General features: G+C 41.5%; 1 protein-coding gene across 8 annotated transcripts in view; it reads left to right on the plus strand.

The window, feature by feature from the left end:
* The window catches only part of KDM2B (lysine demethylase 2B), a 114,905-nt gene that overhangs the window by 39,796 nt on the left and 49,746 nt on the right, over positions 1 to 25,363 (plus strand). For all 8 annotated transcript variants that reach the window (XM_075178178.1, XM_075178187.1, XM_075178197.1 and 5 more), the window contains 2 exons: positions 22,112 to 22,227; positions 24,246 to 24,369. In XM_075178178.1, the coding sequence (XP_075034279.1) occupies positions 22,112 to 22,227; positions 24,246 to 24,369 (240 nt within the window). The remainder of the gene's footprint in view (positions 1 to 22,111; positions 22,228 to 24,245; positions 24,370 to 25,363) is intronic.

Here is a 25,363-nt window from a genome sequence, read left to right on the forward strand (position 1 = left end):
GGATTGGTAAGTTTCTGTGTTTTGTTTTGTTTTTTATGGCTGGCGCGGGGCAGAGTGAGAGGGATCGTGGCAGAGGAGGGGGACAGAGGATGGTGACAGCGGGACAGAGGAGGAGAGCAGAGGATGGTGATAGCGGGACAGAGGTTGGTGACAGTGGGACAGAGGAGGAGAGCAGAGGATGGTGACAGTGGGACAGAGGATGGTGACAGCGGGACAGAGGATGGTGACAGGATGGTGACAGCGGGACAGAGGAGGAGAGCAGAGGATGGTGACAGTGGGACAGAGGAGGGGGACAGAGGATGGTGACAGCGGGACAGAGGAGGAGAGCAGAGGTTGGTGACAGGATGGTGACAGCGGGACAGAGGAAGAGAGCAGAGGATGGTGACAGTGGGACAGAGGAGGGGGACAGAGGATGGTGACAGCGGGACAGAGGAGGAGAGCAGAGGATGGTGACAGCGGGACAGAGGTTGGTGACAGGATGGTGACAGCGGGACAGAGGAGGAGAGCAGAGGATGGTGACAGCGGACAGAGGATGGTGACAGCGGGACAGAGGAGGAGAGCAGAGGATGGTGACAGCGGGACAGAGGAGGGGGATAGAGGATGGTGACAGTGGGACAGAGGAGGAGAGCAGAGGATGGTGACAGCGGGACAGAGGTTGGTGACAGGATGGTGACAGCGAGACAGAGGAGGAGAGCAGAGGATGGTGACAGTGGGACAGAGGAGGGGGACAGCGGGACAGAGGAGGAGAGCAGAGGATGGTGACAGCGGGACAGAGGATGGTGACAGCGGGGCAGAGGATGGTGACAGCGGACAGAGGTCGGTGACAGGATGGTGACAGCGGGACAGAGAAGGAGAGCAGAAGATGGTGACAGCGGGACAGAGGTTGGTGACAGCGGGACAGAGGAGTGGCACAGAGGGTGGTGACAGCGGGAGAGAGGAGGGGGACAGCAGGGCAGAGGAAGGGGACAGAGAGCAGAGGATGGGGACAGAGAGCAGAGGATGGGGACAGAGAGCAGAGGATGGGGACAGAGAGCAGAGGATGGGGACAGAGAGCAGAGGATGGGGACAGAGAGCAGAGGATGGGGACAGAGAGCAGAGGATGGGGACAGAGAGCAGAGGATGGGGACAGAGAGCAGAGGATGGGGACAGAGGGCAGAGGATGGGGACAGAGGGCAGAGGATGGGGACAGAGGGCAGAGGATGGGGACAGAGAGCAGTGGAGGGGGACACAGCGTGAGAGGGGCAGTGGAGGGGGACACAGCATGAGAGGGCAGAGGAGGGGGGGGACAGCGTGACAGAGGGCAGAGGGGGCAGTGTGAGAGAGGGCAGTGTGTCTGGATGCAGAGGGGGCAGTGTGTCTGGATGCAGAGTGCCTGAGGGCAGAGTGTCTGGATGCAGAGGGGGCATTTTTGCATACAACTAAATAAGTATTTCTGCCCTGACCTAAATACTTATTACAATTTTTTGACCCAACTACTTCTAAAACAGGACTGCTCAATAATTATTTTGGAGGGGTGCCTTGAAAAAATTTGGAGTCTCTAAGGGTGCCGCGAACTGCAAAAGTTTGGGAACCACTGGCATAGACAAAGACTTGTTGCAAGGTCATTAACGTTTTTCAAAACTTTCCCTGTAGCATAGTATATAATGTCCTTAATAAGCGTACAGCACGTCTAATATCTCAGGCGTTATTGTCAAAAATTGTGTTCATATGTATAGGTCAGTTTGCTTACATTGATTTTGAATAATCACGCCCCTCCATCATTCTGATTGGCTGTCCCCACCCACTCCACCTGTTTTGATTGGCATCTTGGACCTAAATTTAAAGGACTTGTACTGCTAAGGGGGGGGGGTGGGCGGGGGAGGAGACAATCACCCCGATCACCCCCCTTGGATCCGCCACTGGCCGGCTCACTGGTTGTACTTCCTTGGGCCATTTTTGGTAGGTATTAACCACTGCAGACCGGGAACACCCCACAAGAACTGCCGTTTTGGAGATACTCTGACCCTGTCATCTAGTCACGGCTGTAACTAGGGCTGTGCAAGAGGGGCGACCACCCAGGGCGCAAGGCTGAAGGGGTGCACAGTTTACGAATGTTTTAGGCTCATTTGGTTAAAATTGAGGGCTGGGGGGCAGCAACAGTTTTCCTTCTTGCCCCAGGCGCTAATATTTTAAGTTACGGCTCTGTCTCTATCACAATTTGTCAAAGTCATTCAGATCCTTATGCTTGCCCCTTTTTTCTGCTTCCAACACATCACCTTCAAGAACTTGCTGTTCACCTGCTGCCTAAAGTATCCCACCCCTTGACAGGTTCTATTGTAATGAGATAATCAATGTTATTCACTCACTTGTCAATGGCTTTAATGTTGTGGCTGTGCAGTGTATTTATCCAATATTAAGTAAATGACTGTAGGAAAAATGATTTTCAAGACCTAAACAGTCACAAAGGTTTATTACACGGTTTGCAGCATACATACTGCCATATGTTTGTGGCTTAGTAGAGAGATACACTGATGAGTATTTGCATTGTACTGGAAACTTTAGTTTTGATTAGCCTCCCTAACGTTTCCATCAATCCTAATCGGCAGCAGTCAGTTAAAGTTGTACTGTAACATAGAAACATAGAATTTGACGGCAGATAAGAACCGCTTGGCCCATTTAGTCTGCTCATTGTTTTATTAACCAATGGTAACCTTAAACCTTATTTGATCCCTTATTCTTTATAAGGATATTCTTAGGTCTATACCAAGCATGTTTAAACTGCTCTACTGTATTAGCCTCTACCACCTCTGATGGGAGGCTATTCCATTTATCCACTACCCTTTCTGTGAAGTAGTTTTTCCTCAGATTTCATTTGAACCTACTTCCCTCCAGTTTCAGTGCATGTCCTCATGTTCTAGTACTTCTCTACCTTTGCAGAATGTTTCCCTCATGTACATTGTTCAAACCCTTGATGTATTTGAACGTTTCTGTCATGTCCCTTCTCTGCTCCAAACTATACATATTAAGTTATTTTAGTCTTTCCGGGTAAGTTTTGTGCTGTAGGCCATGCACCATTTTAGTTACCTTTCTTTGTACGGTTTCTTATGTATTTATATCCTTCTGGAGATATGGCCTCCAGAATTGAAGACAGTATTCTAGATGAGGCCGTACTAATGACCTATACAGTGGCATTATTACTTCTTTTTTTCTGCTACTGATTCCTCTCCCTATACCAAGCATCTGACTTGTCTTTCTCATTGCTTTGTTGCATTGCTTACCTGCCTTTAAGTCACCTGAAATAGTGACTCCTAGATCCCTTTCCTCATCAGTAGTTTCCATTATAGTGCCATTAATACAATATTTAGCCTTTGTGTTTTTGAGACCCAAGTGCATGATTTTGCATTTTTTGGCATTAAACTGTAGGTGCCACTCTCTTGACCATTCCTCTAGTCTATCTAGATCAGGCCTGTCCAACCTGCGGCCCTCCAGGTGTTGTGAAACTACAAGCCCCAGCATGCTTTGCCAGTAGACTACCTGTTGATGGCTGGAAGGGCATGCTGGGACTTGTAGTTTCACAACATCTGGAGGGCCGCAGGTTGGACAGGCCTGATCTAGATCATCAATCATTGTTTTACCCCTCCTGGTGTGTCTACCCTGTTGCATATCTTTGTGTCATCTGCAAAAAGCATACTTTCCCTTCAATACCATTTGCAATGTCTCCAATAAAGATATTAAAAAGCACTGGTCCAAATACAGATCCTTGGGGGATACTTCACTGGTAACCTTTCCCTCCTGTGAATGTGCTCCATTTACTATAACTCTCTGTTTTCTATCCTGCAACCAAGATCTTATCCATTCCACCATCTTTGAATCCAATCCCAAGCTTTCAAGTTTATTTAACAGTCCCCTCCTTGATCTATTACTTTAGTCACCCAGTCAAAAAAGTCAATAAGATTAGTTTGACATGTTCTCCCCCAGTAACTCCATGCTGTTTGGGATCCTGTAAGTTACTGGAATTGAGATATTATACAACTCTTTCTTTTAATAGTGTTTCCATCAATTTTCCTACTACTGATGTAAGGCTCACTGGTCTGTAGTTGCTCGCTTTTACTTTGCTTCCACTTTTGTGTAATGGGACTACATTCACACTCTTCCAGTCCTCTGGAATTACTCCTGTAGCTAGTGACTGATTGAATAATTCTGTTAATGGTGTTACCAACACCCCTTCAAGCTCTTTTCATATCCTTGGATGTATCCCATGTGGCTCCATTGATTTATCCACTTCAGTTTTGAGAGCTCTGTTAGGACTTTCTCCTCTGTAAATGTACTTGTATCTACCTCATTTTTATGAGTATACTTGTAACTTAACTGTGGTCCTTTCCCTGCTCTCTCTGTAGTGAACACTGAGCAAAAATAATTAAGATCTGTTATTACCTTGTCTACCTCAACAAGACTCTCACTCTCTCTTTATTCTTATTATTCCTCCTTTTGTTTTTCTTTCACTTATATACTGAAACAAGTTTTACCCCCTTTACCTACTGACTGGGCCATATTCTCTTTAGCTTGTGCCTTTGCACATCTGATTACCTTCTTAGCCTCCTTCTGTCTAGCAAGATACACCTCTTTGTCTTCATTATTCTGAGTCTGCTTATATTTCCTAAAGCCTATTGCTTTAAGTATTGCACTTTTTCATTTTTCCCATCTCTCCTGCACTCCTTTCAAGTTCTTTCACTCTGCCAAAGAGTCACTTACACATTTTCCCATCTCTACAAAGTCAGCCTTCCTAAAATATAACACCTTTGTTTTTGTGGGTTGGGTACGATTTTACGGTGTGGAAAATTCCGACACCGAGAAATCCTACACTTGTGGTCTGTGTCCTGCTGCAATCAGAGATCTACACCGTCGGTATGGAGGTAATTCTGCTTATATTTCAATTGTTTTTTTTCACAGCTTCGGATTTCTTGGTGTCTGATTGGTGGTAGTCGTGAAATTGTGTGGTATGAGTCGGTCTCTGTCTTTATACTAATCCATACTGCTTAATGGTCGTTGGATCCTAGGTTCTCGCCCACATTTACATTAGACATTCTGACACCATTTGTAAGAATTAAGTCTAATATTGCGTCTTTGCCAGTGCCCTCCCTCACCATTTGCTTGAGGGATACTCCTTGCAAGAAATTCAGAATGTCCCTACTTCTAGTGGAACTTGCAGAAGACTCCTCCCAGTTCACGCCAGGTAGATTAAAGTCTTCCATGATTATTACCTCTCCTTTTTTTAAAGCCATGTTATTACTGTCCTGCAGTAAGTTCTTGTTTTTGACCTGGTGGTCTATAGATCACCCCAGTATGAAGAATAGCCTTGTCCCCCGTTTATATGGTCACCCAAAGGGCCTCAGTTTTTTTTTTCTTTAATACTTTGTATTAAAGTAGTCTTTATGCTTTTTTTTCACATACATTGCTACTCCTCCTCCGATACTTTCCACTCATTCCTTCCTAAATAAAATATATCCCGGTATAACTATGTCCCAGTCATGATTTTCATTGCACCATTTCTCTGCAATATTTTCATTGCACCATTTCTCTGCAATAGCCACAATATCAAGATTATCCTTTGTTATTGAAGCAATTAGTTCTGTAATTTTATTTCCTAAGCATTAGCACAATTTTTTGTGTGTGTAACTACTGTTCCTATCTTCTATGTTTATCTCTCTCTCTGTTTATTTTGTTTTGACCTGCATCGTCTTCTGTTGCTGTGGATATGTTTTCTGTACTATTAGCCTGCAGAAACGATATCTCTTGGTTGGGGGGAGCAGATTGTTTTAATCCTGTTTAGTTCACTGCCCCCCCCCTTTAGTTTAAATAGTCTCTGATGAAGCTTTCAAACTGCTCACTTAGTTTTCTGGTTCCCCCTTGACGATGGGTGCAGGCCTTCACTTTTGTATAGTCCCCTATCTTGCCAGATGGCATGACTGTGGTCTATTAATCCAAATCTCTCCTCATAACACCGCTTCTTTAGCCACACATTGTAGTTTCTGATGCAGTGAGTTCTGTCTTCGCCTCTATGCACTGGCAATACTGCTGAAAAAGTTAGTGGTTGCCACCTGTTATAGCCCCAAACTTTCTAAATTCATCTTTTACTGCCATGCCTTCAGCATTAGCCAGGTAGTTTGTTCCTAGGTGGACAATGACATCCACCTCCCCATCTTTTCTTGCTGTTTTCACAATTCTTAATATGCTTTCTCTATCTCTTGGAAATGTGGCTCCAGGTAAGCACCTTACTTGTTTCTCTACATCAGTAGCTTTTCCCAGATGTATGCCTCTTATAATGGAATATAAGAGAAGAGCAGTTCTCCACAAGAGAAGTGTAGTTCTTTTTGGAGATTTTATTTGCCTGTTCCTATAGCTAGTAGAAGTCCCCATATCCTCGTGTTGTGTATTTCCTATATTATTTGTACATTCCAGCCCTGCTAGAGCAGCATATGAGTTTTTCAATGGCACAGTTTGTGGAATGCTTCTGTGTCCCTCTGGATATTTTCCCCTTTCAGAGCTTACAGTAGTCCAGATACTGTCTTACCTTAGACATGTAGTAATCTTGTTCCGTCCAGAAGAAACTGTTGAGAATATAATGGGAAAAATATATGCAATGTAGTGCACAGGGAACTGTGTAATAAAATAAAATGCTATAACCCATGAGAGTGAATCAGATTGTATCTGCTATTTTTTTTAACACAGCTCAGAAAATGAAACAAACATCTAATTGGGTGCTGTGGGTTACATCACTTTTGTTATTTGTTACCTGTGCACTAGTTTTCCTTCATATCCTTGACTGGTTTAAGAATAAATAGCACTTTAATGACAAGTCTGTTCTCTACACAACTGAGTTTATATAATAAAAGAGATTCCATAAGTTTTACGGAATATTAATTTATGAAACTGAAATTAAAGTCTGTCTCTAGAAAGACTTTGATTGCCCCTTTTTAAAGCCTTTTTAAATTGTATGCATAAAAATACATATTTGTCAAATAATTTGTATAGTATTTAAATATCAATGTAAAAAGCATCAACCACATAAGTAATATGTTTTACTCAGAGATATGTGTCAATCCATGCCAATATCCTCTTCAAGCAGCTTGGTCATATACTGATATTTAGAAATTATGCACTAATAAGACCTTTAGGTTTGTCTGGCATTTGCTCTCACATTGGAGAATGTTGGAAATGAACAGTACCATCATCTTGCACCAGCTATAGAATTCCCACCTTCTCTAATATTAATGAAGAGTACCTAATTGGTCAGATCAGACTGAGCAGATTTGAAGCATGCTACCTCTCTGATCTTTAAATTACTATGTCAAGGAAGCTGGCCAATGGAAGCGTTGGATTGGTACAACAGATATGATGTTAGGGGGAACACTAGAGCAATTGCTGGGGTATTGCATGGGACTCTACAGGTGCTGCTGCAGATAACAGGAGACATTGCTGGTGTATTGTATGGAAAGCCAACTAAATGGTCACAAATGTTCCACAAATCTATATACAAGCATAGGTTGTGTATAAGAATTGACTGAACATTACCTCTACATAAGGATTTATCCTCTGTGTGCTTAGAACAATACTCTATAAGTAAGATAATGCTGATCATTATTTGCTGGTTGTGATATGCCATATTAACGGTTTGTGGTTGACGGCTAGACATTTGATCGACATTAAGAAATTCGGCAATTCAAATGTCAACAGTATTAGGTCGACAATTCACATAGTCGACAGTATGGTTCGGTCAACAATTGAAATGTAGACAGTACTATAATGTTGACAGTTCGAATGTAAACAGTATTATATGGTTAGAGTGTTAACCTTAGGCTTAGCGTTAAAGATATTATTGTCGACCTAATACTAATTAATACTTTCTACAGTCAAATTGTTGACCTAACAATACTGTCGGCCATGTTAATTGTCGACTTTCCAACCCTGTCTATATTATGGTGTCAATCATATAAATGTTGATCATGTAACTGTCAAACATACTATATTTATGACACCTATATTAACAAGGAAATATAGATAATGGCATGCCCACTATTTTGCATAGCTAATCCTATATATTATTTTTGAACTTTAAATAAAATGTGTGCAGTAATTATTTATTTGGGTGAGATGCATAGTGTTCTACTTTTGTATTGACTGAAGTGTCATTTGGTTTCTTTCCATGCTTTTCTGAAGTGGCTGCATAATTTTCTTATGATTCAACGTGCTATTAGCTGTACACTCCATTTTTAATCTATTTTTTTATTTACCAAACCTTGACTCTCCCACACAATGCACCAAGCAAGTGTTTGCACATGAACCTTTTTATAACTTTTACGTGTGTTTTTTGTTTTGTTTTTCTCTTGTACATGTTCAAATTATCCCTTGGCATTTTTAGTTTTTCCATGGCTGCCGTACAGGTGCTGTAAGGCAGTTTCAATAACTCCCGCTTGGACTACTGCAACCTCCTCCTTACTGGCCTCCCACACTCACCTCGCTCCCCTTCGATCTGTACTTAACGCAGCCGCTAGGCTCATCTTCCTTTCTCGCCGCTCCTCTTCTGTCTCCCCCCTCTACCAATCCCTTCACTGGCTCCCCTTTCCCCTCAGAATCCTGTTCAAGCTCCTCACTCTTACATACAAGGCCCTCGCCAACTCCACAGCACCCTACATCTCCTCCCTCCTCTCTATTCATGCCCCATCCCGCCCTCTCCGATCGGCCAATGACCGTCGCCTCTCTTCCCCCCCCCGATCACCTCCTCCCACGCGCGTATGCAAGACTTTGCCCGCGCTGCCCCCCTCCACTGGAACAAGCTCCCTCCCTCCCTCCATCAGAACTTTCCCTAATCTGTCCAGTTTCAAACGGGCTTTAAAAACCCACCTTTTTCTTAAAGCTTTCCAGTCTCCCACTTAACTTCCTACCTTTTCTTCTGACTCTTCCCCTTCATTCCCCTTCCCTTATCCTCATCCTCCGTTCCTCCTTCTCTCCCCGTGTCTCTCTGTCAGTCTACCCCACCCCTTAGATTGTACGCTATTTTGAGCAGGGTCTTCTCTCCTCCTGTCTTCACAACTTTTAACTCTGCTCGCCAGCTACCTAGCCTTCCTCCTCGAGGACCCCCTTCCCCCGTCCCCTCTCGCTCCCGCCTCTTCCCCCTGGGGGTCTTCCCTCTCTTCCGTGCCCTCCTTCCTAGGTGCCGCTGTCCTGGCGGACCTACCCCACTCCCCTCCCCCACCTCTCTAGCTGTGCCCTGAGCTCACTGAGTTACTGTGATTATTGTTTACTGTTCTCTGCTGTCTCACCTCGTATTGTAATTTTGTTCGTCCCTGTAAGGCGCTACGGACACCTAGTGGCGCCCTATAAATAAAAATTAATAATAATAATAACTCATTTAAAAACAGTGTTGTGACAGAAAACTGATCTTATTAAAACATTGATGCAAACTTTTGTGGCAGGATGATGCACATATAGCCACGCAGTTTCCATTTTAGAAAGCGTTCTTTGCAAAAATAAAAACAACATTTCTGCTCCAGACTCCATGGCATCCATACCCCTGAGTATATTTCCTTTCCAGCGTAGGTAGAGACAGCTTACAAAAAACACACCCTGATTGGTATATAATGCAGCCTCTCCTCTTCCCCTGTGTCTTTTCCTGTATCTAGAATAGGTAGTGCAGATAGTTAGTTGAATTTTTTTTTCTGTAGGGCAGGGTGCTTACCTTCTCCGAGGTCCTGGTGATGCGCCAATCAATGCTGCAAGTCATAGTCTGACTAGCTACCGAGGACACCACTGCTTCCTCCAGGAGCAGATCTGGTGTAGTAATTTTGAATCCGGTGCCGTTTCCTGGACTTCGTCAGTTTGCGCACACGAGCACACCATGTCTGAGGACACAGTGTGCCAAAATGTAGGACCAGGCTCTTACTAGACACGGAGCTGCTATGAACATGCCTGCCTCTGGGATTCATTTTACATGGACACTAAGTCAGCTACTCCCAGCAATGGAAAGAAGACTGTGTTAGAACTCAAACAGCCAAGGTCATCCCCACTAGGTAAGCTGCTAAGTTAAGGGTGGTCGATATTGTTCATTTTATTGTAAGTAGTGTCAGATCGTCGGTACTCTGGAGAGCCTGTACAAAAGCTGGCCATCAGGGTGCATAAAGTTTGTAGAGCCTCCGGTAAGCCTTTATTGCAGGCTCTACAAAGTATTTGGCATAAACATGTACATCTCAGCATAAGAGTAAACTCAGCACTCTGAGTAGTATAAGGATATGTTTGTGAGATTTATGATGTGCCATTCAAGGGTTAAAGAGAGAAAGCTCTCAGACAAGCACATGCTGGAAGACACATGTTGTCAATCAGAATATGATTTCCCAGTTGAATATTCCTTCAGTGATTGAATCCAGATAGATTAAGGAGTAACCTAAAATGTTTAATTTGGCTATTTACAAATCTATGGTTATTGATAAGGATCAGACTTTTACAAACTCTCAAACTCCATTTTGAAGACCATAAAAGGAAAAAAATGTGGACCTTTTTTCTCTGCACATTAAGTGGTGAAGGAGCTAATTTATAAAGATTAAGCTCAGTGTTACTCTGATTATAGACGTTAGAATGTATGTATCCATTCAGGGACGAGAAGGCTCAGAAGTAGTTTGTCATCCAGAAATACAATTTCTATTGAAGATGGATAGTTGTTCTCAGAAAATTCATATTTTATTTGGAACTACTGTGAAATCTGTGGTAGCTATGGCTTCAGTGGTAAAAGTACTTAGATTTTAGGAAGTAGGAAGATACACTTTAGACAGATGTACAGTGAAAGCTACAGTCTCACATACATGTTGAAGAAATTGACTTTGGGAAGTAAAGCATAGAGTTTGGTGTGAAGCATCTTTAGACGACATTGCTTTTTCAGCAAGGTCAATGTCCTAAGTGGTGGCTAGTTGAGCCCTCTGTTTGCACACTTTACAATTCTCCCATTGAAAGATCAGTGGAAGACAAATTGGATACTGTTGTACAGAAGTCCTCTAAAGGGGGGTCTTAGTATGTTTCCTTGGCTCATCAGGACTTCTACGGAAGTGAGAAGTTTTAAGCCAGATAGACAATAGAGCAATATGCCCACTACATTTGTACAGTCCTTTGGGGGCCTAAAGAAGTAAAGACCAATCAGAAGACTCCACAATGACTAGTGTCAGGATCAACCCTCGTTAACACCATTAGGGGACAGAATTGCGCAGTATGTAGAAATTTAGGCCCACTTCATCACAGATAACGTGCTCATAATAGTATGAGCACAAAATAAGGTTGATGGCTTTAATGGTAGATTACTTGATGCTGGAATGCATAGTCATTTTGCCTAAAATAATGACCAGAGTTTCAGCACTTCTGTATGGGTTGTCTACAAACTACTACATTAAATATTTCTCAACTGCCTGTAAGTAAGAAATGAGTACAAACCGAGTTAATCAGTATCACAAAGGAAGATACAGGTTTCTATTCCAGACTCTTTCTTCTCAAAGTCATCGGGGATAATTTGTATGGGTCTGGTGTTGAAGAGACTAAAACGTTTTCTTCTTACCAGACTTTTTCAAATGGAGTCTTGAATTCTATCCTCGTGGCCATCGACAAAAAGGATTTTCTCCCATCCGTAGACCTTTTAGGATGCCAATTTTTCATATACCTGTTGCAGTTCATCACAAGAAATTTCTGAGCTTTTGGGTCCTCGGCCAACACTTCCGTTTACTTGCTCGCTGCACCGTCTGGTATCAGTAGGAAATGGCTTCAAGTGTGTTTTCATTCACAGTTGGGATCATCTCTTGGGCAAGTTGGCACATGAGGGATAACCACACTTCTCTAAATCATGTCTGTCAAAAACCACCAGACAGTCTCTCACATGGTGTCTATGCCCAAATTTTAAGACCAAAGGAGTGTCACTTTTGGAGCCAGAGCATATAATACTCGCCCTAGTTTTCATTACTGTAGGCTGAGGCCCTCACCTTCAGGGACAAGTGGCGTAAGGCAAGTGATCACAAATTGAGTCTTTCCATAAATGTCGTTGAAATGAGCAGTATGGAAAGCGGTTCAACACTTTTATCTTCATCAAATAGGGAAGTATCGCAGAATATTCTCAGACAGGACAGTGGTAGTCTTTATAAATCAGGGAGGTACCAGAAGCCAGAACTTGATGGTGGAAGTAGTAAAGATTATGTCCTGGGTGGAGAAAAACCTGAAGTCACTCTCAGCATTACATGTAGCAGGAAAACAGAATGTGTTAGCAGATTTCTTCAACCAAAAACAGATTGACTGTGTTTGCTTCATCAGGAAGTTCTTCAGATGTTGATGGGAAGATTCGGTCTTCCTCATGGCAACAAGAAGAAATGTGAGGATTCCCAGGTTTTTTGGTCATCGCAGCGATCCAGATTCTGAGGGAATAGATGCTCTGGCAGTTCCATGGGCATTCCATCTGGGGTATGTCTTCCCTCCATTTGCACTCATCCATTGCATGCTAAGAAAGGGCAGAAGTCATAACAATTTTTGCATTCTGGCCTCTCGGATGCTCAGGGAACAGTCTTGGCCTCTGCTTCTTCCGTCGGATCCAGTACAGCAAGTGGGACTTTAGGTTAATTCCAGCAGCAGCTACTGTCCCACAGATCCTTGACTTTCTACAGTATGATTTCAGCAAAGGCCTTGCTGCATCTACACTTAAGGTACAAGTGTCTGAGTTGAGTGTATTCCTAAATACCAAGTTAGTCTAACGATATTTGATTATGCGATTCTTCCAAACAGTAAAGATGATTTATCCCTCCATGAGACCATTCATGGCCTCATGGGATATCAATTTAGTTGTAAATACACTGAAACCTGACCATTTTGAGCCTCTGCAAAAAATTTCCTGGATGAAGGTGGTATTCTTGATAGCAATTACATCTGTTTGCAGAGTTGGCGAGTTGCAAGTACCCTCATTACATCCTCCAATTCCTGTTACAGGACATTTTTCGGGCTGCACCCACTCTATGGAATTCTCTCCCTCGCACAATAAGACTCTCCTCTGGTCTATAAACTTTCAAGCGTGCTCTGAAAACCTACCTCTTCAGAGAAGCTTATAATATTCCTCAACCACCCTCTTAACCTCACTACCTTACCCTATTACCACCCGTTACACAATTTCACACAAGACAACTACCCGCTGACCAACATTGTTGTGTATCAGGATCATTTAGCCTATGAGTCACTTTTACCTTTGCAGCCTGGCTGAGCCGAAATGCAAAATGTAGACTTAACCTCGTGTCAAACTCCCAATGTCCCATAGATTGTAAGCTTGTGAGCAGGGCCTTCTCACCTCTTTGTCTGTCTTACCCAGTTTGTTTGTTAGTTTATTATGTTTGTCGCCAATTGTAAAGCGCTACGGAATATGTTGGCGCTATATAAATAATTGATGATGATGATAGTGTGGCAAATTCTATATGGATAAAGTAGTCCTTAGTGCTAATCCAGAATTTCTACCCAAGGCAGGGTCTGTTCCACATTATTCAGGACATTGTACTGCCATCTTTCTGCCTGCATCCAAAAAATTAAAGTGAAAGAGCGCTGCATTCACTGGATTTAGTGAGATCAATCTCCATATATCTGTCCAGGACAGAAGGACTTAGAAACACAGAGCAACTGTTTGATCCATTTGCAGATAGTCTGTTTAGGAACATAACCTCTTAAAGGGCTCAGCCATCTCCACACAGTGGAGCTTTGTAATGCTGCAGGATAGTCATCTATTCATACTGTCACTAGCCATTATCATGTGGATATCCTATCTGCCTTGGATTTTCAATTTGGGAGATATTTTCTCAGTGCATCCTCTAATACCACTTTCATACTGCCGCCCCGGCAATATCCCAGGTTGTTAACCCGGGATATTGCCGGGGCACAGGGCAGTATAGATAACAAGATTCCCGGGTCCGGCGGGTTCATACTGCACCTGCCCGACCCGGGTTTTAGAAAAAAAAGTGTAAAAAAAAATGTTTTAATTAAAAAAAAATACATAACAAATGTTTACTTAACTTATTTTCAGCCAGCGGTGACTCCGGTGCGTTGCCGGCTTTCAGGGGGGCCTCTGGGTACTAAAATGACGTCATTTCTAGTCCATTAGAAATGACGTCATGTTATGTATTTTTTATTAATTAAAATCTTTTTTTTTTTACTTCACCACTTTTTTTTTTACAGTATGAATGGTGAGATCCGGTAATTACACGGGTTGCACCATTCATACTGCAGGCGAGCGGGGTCCAACCCGGGAATTACCCCTCGCTAAGTCCCGGGATTTTGTGGTTGGACTATTCATACTGCACCAAGACCTGGGTTTTTCACCGTGCTTCTGCAAAAACCCGGGTTTTTGGTGCAGTATGAATGGGGTATAAATAAATCTTTTCAGCATATTTGCCTGTTTTTGTTTCTTATGTGGCCCTCCCTAATGTATTGCTTTGGTATATCCCACAGTTATGGCAGCCATGGAGTCTGAAGGAGAAAAGAACAAATTATACTTCGCCATAATTCTTTTTCTTCGAACGACTCCATGGAAGCCCAATTTCCCAGCCATGCCTGTTATGTTTATATTTTTTCAGAAGAAAGCTTGGGAAGTCATTCAAAGACACAGGGAAGGAGTAGGGGCTTCCTTATATACCATCAGTGGTGTGTGTATTGTTACCTGTCTCTACCTAGGCTGGATAGGGAATCTACCCATAGTTAAGGCTGCTATGGAGTCTTTCAAAGAAAAGGAATTATTGGTATGTATAATCTGGTTTTAATTAATATTACGGTTTCCTTGTCAATTTGTATATGGGTAAAAACAAGCAACATTGAAGCAAATTTTTGAGATTATTTATACAATGGATCACAAGGGGGAAAGCCACGTGAACACCTGGAGAACATACACTTGCACATGTGCACAACTCCATGCACATGGCACCTTGGTTGGAATTGAACAGATCACTCAATTCAAGTTGCAATAATGCTAATATGCAAACACACATCGTTGTGTACTAATTTAGCACTTCTCACTTGCTAAGACAATATATGTAATCAGTAACAAAATTTTAGCAGTAACAAAATTTTAGCCTGTTTGGAGATGTAAGTGTTAATTGGAGATCAGAAAGGCAATATATTTATCATACAGAAGACTTCATTAGCAGGTGGATGCAATAGTGAACTAAATAACATGTAAAATACAATATAAACATAACTTTAATGTAAATTATTTTTAAAAGTAAAGTAGTCTCATAGCCAAAATACATTCTCTGGTTTCAGCCACCTCAGCCATTGTCATAAGGTTCCTAGCTTGAATTTTTACGTCTTTATTTGATTTACATAGTCCTTTACACATTTTTCAGAAAAATCTACTGGAAATATTTCTACTTTTCTTGTAAATAAAAGTTGAAAATCTGTCTGTTTATAATATGACCAGTGGGGGTGTATATGGTGGCATGCCGTACCATCACTCCTTCTACTGCTTTCATTGTAAAGTTACCAAATTCCATTCACTTACATTTTCCATACTGCCACTTCTAAATTTCCAATTTGACCTCTCCATATGACTTTTTAATCCGATTAGTGTATGGGCAGCACGGTGGTTTAGGGGTTAGCACATCTGCCTCACAGCATTGTGGTCATGAGTTTGATTCCCAACCATGTTCTTATCTGTGTGAAGTTTGTATGTTCTCCCTGTGTTTGCTTGGGCTACTGGGACTCCTGCATTTTTTTGCCTTTTTAAATTGTTCCTAATCAGCTGCTCATCGGGCTAAAATTTGCCAGCCCCCCCCTGCTTGGGTTGCTTAATCATGGGCATTATTCCATGCTGCTATCAATTACAACTTTCTTCAACTGAGCCAAAGATGAGCCAAACCACAGTTACTAGACCTGCTCTGTTTTAGCTTATACATTGGTAGAACATTTTCTTTCCTATTCTGCAAGACACTTCAATTTCCATTTGCAAAATCAGACAGGACAGACCATAGATACAAGCTTTAATTTGGTTCCTCCTAGCTCTAGACTCCTCTGCTACAGAAAGTAGCCCTAAGTTTATTTTGTGCTAATTGGAAGGTAGGGACCATTTGAAGGTTACCCGTAGGATAATTGCAGGTGAGTGTATAGTAGTGTATTTCTACCATCTCATCTTGATGTCCTTTCGCCAACTCAAACTTAATAATTCAAAAACAGAGCTAATAATAATCCCACCAGACAAAAGTAGTTACCTACCTGACATTTCTATTTCTGTTGACATGACAATAAATCCTAAGTCACAAGCTTGCTGCCTAGGTGTGATCCTTGACTCAGAACTATCCCTTGTTCCCTACATACAATCTATATATACATCATATTATACCACTTTCATACTGCCGCCCCTGCAATTTCCCGGGTTTTTCAAGCCGAGTTTTTGCCGAGGCACAGAGCGTCTCAGCTCAGAGACCTTGTTCACATTGCACCTTGGACCTGGGAATTTCCAGAGTCGACCCCATTCATACTGAACACGAATCTGCCCTGGCAATAAGTGTGTCATCACAAGGGGAGCTTTCATTGGCTGAAAAATACTGAGGTCATTTAAAGGGGAATAGTTTTTTTGCACACAAAGATGAGGTCTAAGTGGGTGGTGACTGTTCACAGCATTGCTTTAATCATGACCGACGAGTCACTATTGGGTAGCCCAGAGTTCCTGTTTTATTGCATTTATTTGCTGTTTTATACAGCAAATGAGAGCTTGATGTAGCTGCACAGTGTTATTTCAGGAGGAGAAAGGAGCAATTAGTTTATTATTTTGCACATAAGTTAAATACTGGCTGTTTTCTTTTATAAAGCACACAAATTCTTGATAGCTTTATTTGTACATTGAAATTTAAAATTTGATCTAGGACATGTCCTACCCCATCTATAAATCTGTCCCCTTATTTTAAATTCACCTTCCCCTCCAATACAACATGGTTTTGCCCAGGTGCAAAGTTACTCCTTTTATGCTTTGCTGTCCTTATTGAGTCAGGCCCTCAGTCTCTAAATTGGCTTCCTGTTGATTATTGAATCCAATATAAAATACTTCTACAAACATACAAGGCCATCAACAAAACAGCACCAACATACCGCATTTCCCCATGTATAAGACGCACCTTTTTCCCAAAAATTTTGGGTCTAAAAACTGTGTGCGCCTTATACAGTGCCAGCGCTATTTACCTCAGAGTCCAGAATGCAGCATGACATTGCTGACAGAGACTCAGCCTCCCGCAACCTCGCTCTAGTCTCTTCTCTCTCTGAGCTGTCAATCACGTGACTGAGCGTTCCGATGAGCGTGGATGAGTTCCGATGAGATAAGTCTACTTGTCTACTGCACAGAGTTGTTGACAAGAGACAAGTCACGTAGACACGCTTGGGGTGTCTACGTGACTTGTCTCGTCAACAGCGCTGTGCAGTAGCGCTGTAAACTCTGCTCTAGACACCTGATGTGAGATCTCTGCCTTTCATCAGCATTTATTAATTCCGTAGCGCTTTACAATTGGGATCAAACATTAATAAGACAATACTGGGTAATACATATAGACAGAGAGGTAAGAGAACCCTGCTTGCAAGCTGCTTTTGTAGACTACAATCACAACCAGACGAGCCTTCGGCTTCCTCTTGCTGCACAGTGCATGTAATATAAATGCAACATCTTCAGCAGTGAGAGGATTCCTATTTGCTCCGCAGAAAAGACACGGAATGCTAAAAACTTGATATGCAAATTTTTGCTTTTTAAGGTCGATTACTGTAATTGGAGTTAATAATCTTTGGGGCGTGTCTACGTGACTTGCTCTTGTTAACAAGCTGTGCAGTAACGCTGCATTCCTGTCAGACGCTAAATACCGGTATTAACAGTTTCAGAATCAGATTTGTAATCTGTATTTCAGCATCAATCTCCTGTCAGATGCTAAATCTATAGGCAGGGGTTGAGGAAAGTTCCTTGCTGTCTGGAACCCTGTTTGTGCACTAGAAATGCCGATGGGCTGTTAACAATATAAAATATTGTATGGGATGATAAAAAATACCGTAAGCTGTCTTACTGATCTTTCTTGCACTGAATGGAAATTGTGCTGTTAAACGTAAGTTTGGTCCTCCAACTGAGAAAACAATCCGAGACTGCTACAGGAAGAAGAAACCCTACTGAAAACACCACGGCAGATGAAGGCTATGAGAGGCAAGTTAGCAAAATTGCCTGATTTAGAGAGATGATTGAAGAGCAAAGGGCACTTGGAATTCCTTTGTCCACAAAGGTGGTTCAGCATGAGGCAAGAAGAATTACTGATAAAAAAGAAGTTACTGAATCCAAAGGAGAACACAATTGGTGCTTCAGGCTCATGAAACGGAATAGACTAAGCATGCGTACACGCACCAGACTTGCCCAAAAGAGATGCCTGAAAGCTATGAGCAGAAGGTCCTTGCATTTCATCGTTTTGTCACTCAATGTTGGAAAACACATCGGTCTCAGTTGGGACAGATTGCAAATATGGACAAAGTCCGCCTTCAATTTAATGTCCCAAGTAACAGAACTGTTGATAAGAAGGGGGTGAAAACTGTAATTGCGAAGACAAGTGGACATGAAAAGAGCCATTATACAGTTGTTCTAGCTTGTTGACGGAACCAAGCTGCCTCCTATGCTGATTTTCAAACGCAAAACAATGCCAAAAGAAGTCATTCCTCGAGGAGTGATTATCCATATTCATGACAAGGGTTTAATGGATCAGGATGGAATGAAGATCTGGTTTGAGAAAATTTGGAGCAGGAGACCAGGTGGGCTCTTATGTAAACCTGCCCTATTGGTGCTTGATCAGTTCAGGGCACACAACACCAAACACAAAGAAGATTGCTGCAGAGCAAAAAACAAAACTTGTTGTCATACCTCGAGGCTTGACATCCCAGCTTCAACCACTTGATGTCAGCATTAACAAACCCTTCAAAGCTACCATGAGAGACGAATGGAACCAATGGATGAAGGCTTCTGGAAACAATTTGACACCAGCAGGAAGAGTGAAAAAAACAACTATAGGAGAAGTTTTTAGGTGAAAAGATCCTGGGATATTATCAGGATTGAGATCGTTGTCAAGTCATTTAAGATGTGTGTCATTTCAAATGCCATAGATGGAACTGAGGATGAGGAAAATATATGAAGACAGCAATTTGTCATCAAACACAGATGAGGACAAGCTAATGGATGAGAGTTTTGACAGTGATGAGTAGTTTTATGATGAATAAAACTTCAGTTCAATAACCTTTATGTAATACATTTTTTTTCAAATTTTGGGCCCCAAAATTAAGGTGTGTCTTATACATGGGGAAATACGGTACCTCCTGAAAATATCTCCCAACTCGACACCTCTGTTCTGCACAAGATCTGCGTCTCTCATCTACACTCATTACCCGCTCCCATTCTTTTTACAGGACTTTTTTCTGGTTGCACCCACTTTGTGGAATGCCCTCCCTCTCACAATAAGACTTTTCTCTGGTCTTCAAGCGTTCTCTGAAAACCCACCTCTTCAGGCAAGCTTTTAAAATTCCTCAACCACCCTTTAGCTCCCTAGGTTACTTTATTACCACTCTTTATACAGTTCATAGAAGACATCAACACTCTGACCTCGTGACCAACATTATTGTGGGACTGGATCATATAGCCCACAAAGCACTTTTTACCTATGCATTCTGGACCGATATGCAATATGTAGCACTTAACCTCAGGTGTCAAACTCTCATTGTCCCATAGATTGTAAGCTTGCGAGCAAGGCCCTCTTACCTCCTTACCTCTGTGTCTGTATTGCCCAGTATTGTTTTATTACTGTGTTTGTTCCCAATTGTAAAGCTTTGCAAAATATGCTGGTGCTACATAAATAAATAATGATGATCATATGAAGGGTGTTAGTTGGACTAGTTTTTTTTTTTCTTTGTTTGCGGGAATGCGCAGTGCCTTTCCCTTTAAAATATGTTGTCGAGCCCCCTTCTTACAGTTTGTCCTAGTTGGGACTGGAGACCTCCATTTACGGACAACCCCACTTTTGGATATATTATAAGGAGTATCCTAATTTACCAAGGTGTTCCATAACCTGTGTAAAAGCACTCGGATTGTGGTCTCAGTGATTTTATATACTTAGACACTTGCATTCTATAGTAGGGGTGCATTATCCCATACATTAATATATCCCTTTTATGTTGCATTTAATAGAAACAGAACAGTTGCTTCTATTAGACCCAGGGGTATATTTACTAAGCTGCGGGTTTGAAAAAGTGGGGATGTTGCCTATAGCAACCAATCAGATTCTAGCTTTCATTTATTTAGTACTTTCTACAAAATGACAGCTAGAATCTGATTGGTTGCTATAGGCAACATCCCCACTTTTTCAAACCCGCAGCTTAGTAAATCTAGCCCCCAGTTTATGTGCATTTATTATAACTGTCAGGTAGGAGAGACGTGGTACATGTAATTTCCTGCACAGTCCTATGACTGCCATCTGGATATCTTAGTGTTGTCACATGACTTCCCTAGAAATGTGGGCAGCACTCGTCCTGTTGGAAACTTGATGGAGCTGACCTTCATGACACCCATGAAAACTCCCTGCGTTAAAAAAATAACTACTCCCAAGACTTAAAATTTACTTTTGGAATACATAGTTTTACTTATGTGAGGTCTGGCACCGCCCATTCCTTCAATTTAGCAGGTCCCCTGGAGAGTATATCAGTCCCACAATGTACTCCCCTGTCCTGCTACCTTTTGCCCATTTCAGACACACCGCAGTGTTGCTGATGACCCTGCCTTGGACTAATTATTCATGCAAATGTTAAGCTCACTGGTGAGGATGGTTAACAACACTGCAATATGTTTTAAAACAAGCCACCTTCATACCAGAGAGGAGAGCGTCATTGGGCAATTGCAGCCTTTGGGAACAATGCCGGATGCCAAGTCAGAAAAACTCATTTCTGCTATAACTCATTAAATTTCACTCTACAGTAACTTTTAAATTTCTTTAGAACTCTCCTTTCATCCCTCTTGCATTTTTTTTTCTTAACACTTAGTTATTGCCAACATACTCTACAGAGATTTATTATTTGTAGTTTCAGAGAAAAAGTGTTGTTACTTGGCATGTTTGCACATTAGTAATATACATAAAAAAAGTTCTTTAAAGGCAGACTGGTGATAATATTTGGTATTATAGCTATAAGATGCTGCATGCAACCATTCTTCTATCCAGCAGTCTAACCGATTGTTATAGAAGGAAAAAACATGTCTTCTGTTAATGCAGTTCACACCACTCTATCCCCATAGTTGATGTCTAACATATCTTGTTGCCTTAAAAATGATTTGTGTCTACAAAACGCAAACGTGGTATGATTTTTTCCTATACCTGATAAAGTTGTACTTTTTATGAAACTGATTGATTGTTTAATTTTAAAATCCAGCTAACCTTGGAAATTTCCTTTTTTGTTTTTGTAATTTATTTTATGGCAAACAGAATTCTCATTTCTGCTACAATGAAAATGCTGCTGCAGATACTGATTAAAAATGACATTTACAGTTTTTGCTCTGATTATACCTAATGGCAGAGCTCTGACTGATCTGCCTGTGTTTAGCCTGTCCTTCATGCATTGTGTCTGATGAAATCTTCTAAGCCCTTCTCACTGGATTTTTTTTTTAAACTTCCTTTCCCTTTGAACTGCCCTGGAATTGCTTCCTTGGAGCACACATAGCTCAGACCATGTTTAATGGCTCAAGTGTGTATTTTTCCCCTCCGGTAGGGGGTTGGGAGAGTGAATCCTTTCATTCTTACTGGACTGAGAGTCCGCCTGTTTTCTTCCTGCTGGTTAGCTGTTGAGAGGCAGCCTCCCTGCATTACATATCATGCAGAAAAAATGATTTCTATCTGCAGTGCTGAATGAGGATAGATTGAAAAGGAGGGAGAGAGGTAATAAAGCAATAACCTCTGTAACGGAGCACAATGTGCAGCTCTCCACTTGTCAAGTTGCTGGAAGCCGCCGGCTTTGTCCTGCCGCAGGCCACCTTTACTCTGAAGCCACATTCTATCTGCGTCTACAGACCTTCTCACAGCTGGTTACTTTCTGATTTTAGGATGGATTCATGCTGTGTACACTCCAGCAGACTCGCTCGTGTTTGGTGGCAACATACTGCACAGCTTTAATATTCCCATGCAACTTCGTGTATATGAAATTGAAGACAGAACAAGGGTAAGATCACTGTAGTTCTTACTGACTACAGCTATTTGAATGCTGTATTTTACTTTGAATTTGCATGCCAGTTTACTACCTATCTAAATATTAATTATGTTCTCATGCGCTACTTGATCATTTTCATTTTTAGATGTATAGCTGAATGTAAAAATGAAAACATGCATAGTATATAAAATCAAAGTGACTTCAATGGTGTCCTGTATACATATTTCCTTAAGGCTTTTTTTCTCTGTTTCTCAGTACATACTAATCTGCTGCTTCCTGAAGCCCACTGAAAAAAAACCGCATCAATACAACCTTCTTTGACCTTTCTTTACATTGATATCTTATCTTGTTCAGTGTTTATGTAATGTGTGATTTATACCACAAGTACAATATAACAGTCTGTCACTATGACCTCTGAACTATAGAGACTAAAGTACAAGGTTATTGAGAGTAAGGCTTTAGTACAATTTATAGGCCTAAATTTAATACAGCTGTTCCCATTTAACCAGATCAGACTTTCCATTCCATTTAAAGTAGAAGTATTTACATTTTAATGATAAGTGGTTTGTAGGGCTCCGGAGGTACTCCTATTGATGGCAGATGTTTCGTTCAGAACCTGCATTGTAAATTGTATTCCATTTACTTTTAAAGAAATATCTATGCATTTGTTTTTCTTTGCTTTAATTACTGTGTAGATGTGTACACTGTGGTTGGTAGTAAACTAATCGGAGGGGTACAAGTACACAGGAAAGACCAACTAAACTACTATTACCTGAAAAGCAACATCAGTGAGAGTGGCTCTTAAACAGTATATGATAATTATCATTGCACATGAATTGCTTTCATTACAACTGCAATACATGTACTGCTATAGATGTGCTCTGTGTAACAGCTTAGAACATGAACAGTAATATGCCACAGAGATGTGATATTAATTATGCAAGCTTCTGTGCAGCACCTATACACCAAGCCTTAATGAATTTTCTGATTGCATTTTATCTTAATGTAACAGACTTTTGATTATGTGCATAAAGAAATACATTAAGAGATACTTTTTTGCATTTGTATCATTTTATAAAATGTTTAACCAATAAAAAAGTTGTTTGGTTGAAGTCTCAGGGGCATATTCAATTAGCTTCCGGGATCGCGGCATCGTGCAGCCGCGTACTTAAAGTGCAGTTACGGTACCGCCACTTCACAGATTTCCATTCGCAACGCTATGGGGTGTGAAGGCAAATCTACGGTGTAGCAGTATCAGGAAGGAGGCAGGCACGCGTAGCCGTGATCCCGGAAGCTAATTGAATATGCCCCCCATAGTCAACATTTTTTTTTTTTTGTTTAAATTCTTTACTTTGGATGGTCAGTCAATAAAAAAAAACAAAAAAAACCGTGTGCAATATGAGGTAAAACATTTACAATGTGTACATAGAAAGACACTAACATTGTAGTAAAATCCAACATAGGCGTTCTTTGACAACTTGAAACTTAAATTGACCATATTTTCTTTTTTTTTTTGCTGTTGTTTAAATATACAAATCTATAATACGGTAGAATGGGGGGGAGGGGTGAAGGAGAGTTAGAAGGGAAAAAAGGGGGGGGGGAGCCCACAGATGCTGAAGCAGGAGTGTGATCGAGAAGAAGATAAAATGTAAATGTTAGGGGAGAGGAGATGGCGGAACAGGGGCGGAGTCCTGATCGCCGCACATGGGTCATAAGGAAGTCTTTTAAGGGCCAGAGGGGAACGAACGTTATGCAAATTGCCAAGGAGCCCAGACTTGGTTGAAGTCAAAATTTGTGGATGCTTGTGAAAGTTGTTAAGTCATTGACATATTTTACTAAGTGTGACATAATACCCAAATACATGGAAAGGACTGCATATATGTTACTACCTTGTTTGTAGGTGATTAGTAATACAAATGATCAAATGCCATGAAATCTGTGGGAGTTTTGAGAGCTTGGGTGGCTGACTCTGCTATTGTGAATTGGTGCTTTGGTAATGTCTGAAGCTTACCCATGATCTTTCTTTTAAGGTGCATGCCAAGTTCCGCTATCCTTTCTATTATGAGATGTGCTGGTATGTCCTGGAGAGATATGTTTGCACCTTAACCAAGCGTTGTCACCTCAACAAGGAGTTTCAGGAGTCAATGCTATTTGGTAAGTGTACTGCATCTAAGAAGTTAAATTATTACCAAAATTCAGGACAGTCTGCCAGTGTTATCAGAGGTCATCTATAAATCATTTTTTTTGATAATAACACATAAGTGAAATACCCTTTCATGCAATTTTCAACACAGTCGCTCCCTACAGATGACAGCAGTAAGTCAGCGGTAATTATGTGTAAAATATATATACACTATATGGATGAAAGTATTTGACAACACCTGTTATTGAATTGAGGTGTTTCAATCAGACCCATTGCCAGAAGTATAAAATCAAGCACCTAGCAATGCAGTCTCCATTTGCAAACATTTGTGATATAAAATGGGTCGTTCTGAAGACCTCAGTGACTGTGAGCGTAGTACTGTGATACGGTTTGTGAAATTTTATCCCTACCGGATATTCCACAGTCAAATGTGAGTGATATTATTAGAAAGTGGAAGCGTTTACGAGCAACAGCAACTCAGCCACGAAGCAGAAGACCACGTAAAATCACAGAGCGGCGTCAACTGTGCTAAGGTGCATGGTGTGTAAAAGTCGCCGACGATTTCCTGATTCAATAGCTGAAAAGCTCCCAACTTCCACTGGCATTAATGTAAGCACATAAACTGTGGCAGGAGCTTAATGGAATGGGTTTCCGTGGCCCTGCAGCTGCATGCAAGCCTCATATCGCCAAAACTAATGCTAAGCGTTGGATGAAGTGGTGAAAAGCACACAGACAGTGGACTGGAGCAGTGAAAACGTGTTCTGTAGAGTGACGAATTACGGTTCTTTGTTTGGAGTCAGATGGGAGAGTCTGGGTTTGGCAGATGCTGGGAGAACATTACCTGCCTGACTGCATTATGCCAACTGTGAAGATTAGTGGAGGAGGGCTAATGGTATGGGGCTGTTTTTCCAGGGTGTGGGCTAGGCTGCTTATCTCCAGTGAATGGCAATCTTAAGGCTTCAGCATACCAAGTTATTTTGGAAAATACTATGCTTCCAACTTTCT

This window comes from Mixophyes fleayi, chromosome 1, assembly GCF_038048845.1.
Source record: "Mixophyes fleayi isolate aMixFle1 chromosome 1, aMixFle1.hap1, whole genome shotgun sequence".
NCBI lineage: Eukaryota > Metazoa > Chordata > Amphibia > Anura > Limnodynastidae > Mixophyes > Mixophyes fleayi.